At 38.1% G+C, this 5305-nt stretch overlaps 1 protein-coding gene across 1 annotated transcript; it reads left to right on the top strand.

Moving 5' to 3' along the window:
• Window positions 1-4326: 4326 nt before the first annotated feature.
• On the top strand, window positions 4327-4938 carry LOC141817175 (trihelix transcription factor ASR3-like; the record flags this gene model as incomplete). The annotated part of the gene is made up of 2 exons (XM_074704843.1): window positions 4327-4798; window positions 4885-4938. Coding segments are annotated over exons 1-2 (526 nt in total), but the record flags the coding sequence as incomplete, so codon positions are not given.
• Window positions 4939-5305: the final 367 nt, after the last annotated feature.

Below are 5305 nucleotides of genomic sequence, written 5' to 3'. Positions count from 1 at the left end.
GTTATAAATCATTTGTAGTAGTATCACAAGGTTAATCTTTACGATATCCAAACCAAATTAGTTTCTGTTAACTTTCATCCTCTTTTTTCACTTAAAAATAAAGGTATTCGTAAAGATACCATTGTTTAAGATGATCATAAACTAATTCAAACAACTTTGTGAGGATTGTAACTCCCTAAATAGTTGAGACTATTATAATATAATAATGATTAGATAATGATAGGGAAGATCAATGAATCAAATACACTATCTTCAATCCCTCACTGTTTTCCCAATGACCAGAGCTCCAACCCAATTCAATGTTTCATTAATGGTGCATTTGTAGGGAATGGGGAGGTCCAAACCTCAAGTTACATGTGCCACTGCTGATGACTTTTAAGGAGTCTGCAAATTTAAGGAACTGCATGCCATTAATGATTGAAAATAAACTCTTGTTGTGTTCACAAACAAGACTGAAATTTAATTGTTGATAAGAGTTGGCATAGAACTTGTGGTTTTCATAAATGGGTTGGAAGACTAATTTTTCCATTTGTAGGATCATTTACTAATCTGAAACTAAACCAATTTGGATTTTTTTTAATGTCCCAAGAGGCTCTACGGCTGTCAACCTGCATTGTGAAAACTTTGTTAAACTGTTTAAGATCCAACTGATTGTGATGAATTAGAGGATAATAGATTCAATTATGAGGGAAAACTTGTATTTACAGTCAAATTGATTGTTGAGTTAATTCTAATCCAGAATTGTGCCATTACCTGATTAAACTGATGCTAAGTGGCAGACTGCTAATCACCCATATTCTGCTAGCAGGACCACAGTTTCAGCAGAAACTGGGACTGATCTCGAATCATGTAGGCATACTTTATTTGCATCATCCTCTAACGAGTCAGCATGCTTTTTGGGTGGAAGAATGGCATAAGAATCAGAGCATGCCTTGTGTCTTTCAACAACATAGAACCTGATTCGGATTGCTTTGGCATCTGCCAAGACGAAATGGAACATATTTGCTTAGAGACATGCAAAAACAAATATCCCCAGGAAATGTCCAAGTTAATTCAGATTTAAAAGAAGTAGAAGCATCATAATAGTTGAATTCATGAAGCTAAACAAGGAACAAGCCAATGTAAGATCTAGTTGATGTTACAAGAAGTTCATTTCTAATATGAATTTTTGAAGCATAACCTGGTCGTGCCAGTTGCCTGACATGCTATCTGTATGCGTGCATGCTATGCTAGTTCATCTCACTTTAGCAAGTAATTCTTAGAAAACAATGTCCTATTTACATTCCCCTAAAAGATAAGTTGAATGCAGATGCAAGGTTTTCCAGCTTTTCCAGAGAGAGAACATCAGATATTCATGTCACAAAATGGATAGGCATGTGCTGAACTGCTGATTACGAACATTCAGCAACGTATGGACTGGACCATATTTCGTATCCATGTACAAATCATTCAAGATTGGCTATGTAGCTAATAAAAAAATGCCTTCCTTCTAGTTTCCAAGTGGTGCACATTTGCTAATTGGCAGTTGAGGAGCTATTTATTCTTGTAATATATGCGAAACCTCTAATGCTCCTGTCTCTATTACTCATGGCAGTTTTAGAGAGATCCAGTTATTTAAGAAAAGATAAATATATACTTGTTTTTTCAGTAGAAAATATAGCAAATCAGCACATTATAAATTGGCATTTAACATAGAAGTTACAACATAAGTGAAGCGAATAGCTAACTGCAATATATTGTTAACATAAGCTAGTATGGTGAGCAGTTACCACATTTAACTGGATAAGAACATTATCATGACGACAAAAGGCGCTCAAGTCCCTATTTCCAACTTATTATCTAACAAAAATACTTTTTTTCTTCTCTTTCTATATTTCTTAGGGAGCAATGCAAGCCAAGGAAAACAATGCATTTTTTTGTTTGTTTTATTTTGTTTTGAAAGGGAAGAAAAGGAAGCATTAGTTCACTCAGATTCCATTAATCCCAGAGGCATTACATACCAACATCAAGATAAGTAGGTTTGCTAACAGCAAAGGAAAAACAAGAGCTTGTGCCAGACTACAAAACGATGCATAGAGCATTCGAGTGCATAAAAATGAAACCAAAACTTTGAGAGAAACCAGATTGGTCTTGTAAATTGCATCAGATACAGAGGTGGACTGTCTGTCCAAAAACCAGATTGGCCTTGTAGGTTGCAGCTTGTCAGATGATTGAAAGTAAGACTAGGCTTGAGCAAGAGCATAGTGATGTTGGTTTAATTTGGATGAAAGGAAAACAGTGTGACTGTATATGATATAAGATACATGGAGGATTTACACTGAAGAAAGACATCAAAGTTTGTCTGTCAGACAACTAAGTAATTATTCAGCTTACTGAATGAAAAAACTACTATATCTTGTATGTATACGTTCGTCTAGTTCTAGGCTGATTTTATACTTCACATTCATAGCACTAAGAATGATAAATCAAATAGAAGGATGTAAAATGGAAAAGAGACATATTTCACAATTAGTGAAATATTGTAGTTATGTACATAGTTGTTAGAATCATAAGTTTCACAATTAGTGATATGTTCATATACATTAATCAATCAAAATTTGAAAGACTGATAATGATTCAATTCGATACAATATGATAGAATACAAATTGTATTTTATATGACAAAAAGGAAAGAAGGATGTCCAAAAACTTAATCCGGAAACCTGTTGAAATTAATGCAATTCATTAGATTAAACCCAACAAATTGAAAATTAAACGCAAATCATCGTACAAAAGGAAGGAAAGAATGTCTTCCTCAGAATCAACAATGATATAGAAAGAAAAAAAATTCCGTACAAAGACACAGTGTCAATGACAGCAAATTGAAGTAGAAACCCAGTAGTGAATAAGAAGAACAAATCTAGTCAAAACAAGACTTGAAGCCTATTTAGATGGGGGAGGCAATATTGACTAAAACGAAATGTAAATTACCAAAAAGCACACATCAACACAAACAGGATCAGTGGAAATTTACTGACTACCATTTGCACAATTGTGGAGCAACAATGAGTTGGACAATGACATCAAAGTTCATAATATCTAAAATCACCTATTTACTCCAAATGCAGTCGCAATCGACCAAATTCCAGAATCTACAGCCGTAATAAACTCCAAGCATCCTTTCCAGGGAAATTAGAATTCCTCACCTCACCAAGGAAAGCAATTTAGCCATTCCGCATAAGTTTATATATATAATACGACAGAAACAACTATATATAATATATATACAAAGGAATCAGGTAAAAAGTATACACATGGAGTTCATAATATGTAGAACTGGTGGAAACTCCAGTTTTCCATCTAAAAAAGGTCCAACTTTTACAAGTATTATACCCAATGAAAAGACGGAACTTGAACAGCAAGAGTTGAAAGCCACACCATTTCTAATCGCTCCTTCGGCGGTACGTCGTCCGCCACTGGATCCACGTCCAAGCTGCTCTCAGTGCCCTCTTCGCTCAAACGTCACAGGAAGAGGGGATGAGATGGATCCCTAACTGAGCGCGACAACCATCAAGACCCAAAATCTTCCTGTTAATTGCGAAACAGTCCTGTACTGTTGCCTAACAACAATTTTGGTCCTGGACTAATACTTTCCAAATTAGACCTCATAGGAAAATTCTCTCTCTCTCTCTCTCTCTCTCTCACACACACACACACACACACACTGTGACAATATTGACAATATTGGCATCATGTGCGTGAAGTACTGCAGTTGGTGCATGTTGAAGGAAGGATTTGGGGGAATAATCTCTGCTCAAATTTTAGTTTTTATGTCATTTTCATTAACAATGATATTATTTCTTTTGATCTACCTAAAGAATTGATGTTTTGACATTAGGATTTCTCTTATAATAATATCATGAAATAAATAGGTTGTCGTGTATTACTTTCTATATCTAATGCACTGTTTTTCACCACAGACAATGTCAGTGTAGTGTGTGTAAACGTACGCCAATGAGTGGGTTGGGGACTTGAAAGCTAAGAGCTTGGATTCTGAAGGGTTTCAGCGAGCCCCACGCCATGGCAAAAGCTCATAAAAAGATGCAGAAAGCCTAAAAAGATAAAGCTAACAAGTCTTCTCAATGCCATCACTTCCCTCGTTATTTAATTATCTGCATGCGATGCAATCCATCCCCCTCTGCAAAACCATGATTGAAACCAAAGTCCTCCATAGGTTGTCCCCTGCTCCAGCTTGAACAGGTATAGCAGTAGCGCTGTCTCAATCACGAATACAAGAATTGTGAAGCATAAAAAATCGAATCTTGGAGAAGAAAATCAAGTGGCGCAATGGAGGAGAGCGGCAGAGTGTACAGGAAAGGCAACTGGAGTCTCCACGAGACGATGATCCTGATCGAAGCTAAGAAGGTGGATTACGGCCGGAGGACGCAGAGAACGTTGAAGGAGAGCGGCGGCGGTGCCGGCAGCAGTCGGCCGCAGGAGATGCGGTGGAAATGGGTGGAGGATTGTTGCTGGAAACAGGGGTGCCACCGGAGCCAGAACCAGTGCAACGACCGGTGGGACAACCTCATGCGAGACTACAAGAAGGTGCGATCCTACGAGGCGAGCTCGAGCCACGATCCAGCCTCGCCGTCTTACTGGAAGCTGGAGAGGCACGAAAGGAAGGAGAGAAACCTGCCCGCCAATCTCCTGCCGGAGATATACGAAGCTTTGAGTGAGGTGGCGCAGATTAGAGCCGCCATGGCGGAGAAGCCACAAGGCGGTGGCGATGGTGGCACGCCATTGGTTGCTCCATCCATAGGTTTGATTGGTTCCCTGATTGGCTTCAAAATTCGACCTTCTGCCTTAAAATCAAAATTTTAATCTCTCTCCTTCAATATAAGTTAGATTCTGAAGACAGTGAACGCTCGATCTCAGCATCGCCGGAGAGCTCAAACAAAAGTAATAATCTTGCGATTTGGATAATCTGCAACAAAGTGTCCAAAACCTTTGCATTTGAAACATGTTTTTTGATTGTTAGGACCATTTGGTTTAACAAAACCTGCATTGTTCTCCTTGCTTGCAACAGCCTTTTGATTTGCCTCTTGATGTTGATGTGTTCTTTGAAGAAGATGCAGTCCCTTGGTTAGAAGCACCACCACTTGAAGAGAAACGATCACTAAATCGACTTGAATCTTTTTGTTGTTTTTCCACCTTAAGGAGCCAGACTTACATGTGTCATTATAAGTCTAGTATAGTTGCAATTGGACAACATTTCCAATCGCATATCGAAGTCCTTTGAGAAAATGAGCGATAGTTTCGCTCCTCC

Source organism: Curcuma longa, unplaced genomic scaffold (assembly GCF_044706935.1).
Source record: "Curcuma longa cultivar G26 ecotype Majalengka, Jawa Barat unplaced genomic scaffold, ITB_CL_G26_1.1 contig_19528, whole genome shotgun sequence".
NCBI lineage: Eukaryota > Viridiplantae > Streptophyta > Magnoliopsida > Zingiberales > Zingiberaceae > Curcuma > Curcuma longa.
The sequence above is the reverse complement of the archived record's forward strand: the minus strand, read 5'-3'. Positions and strand labels throughout refer to the sequence as shown.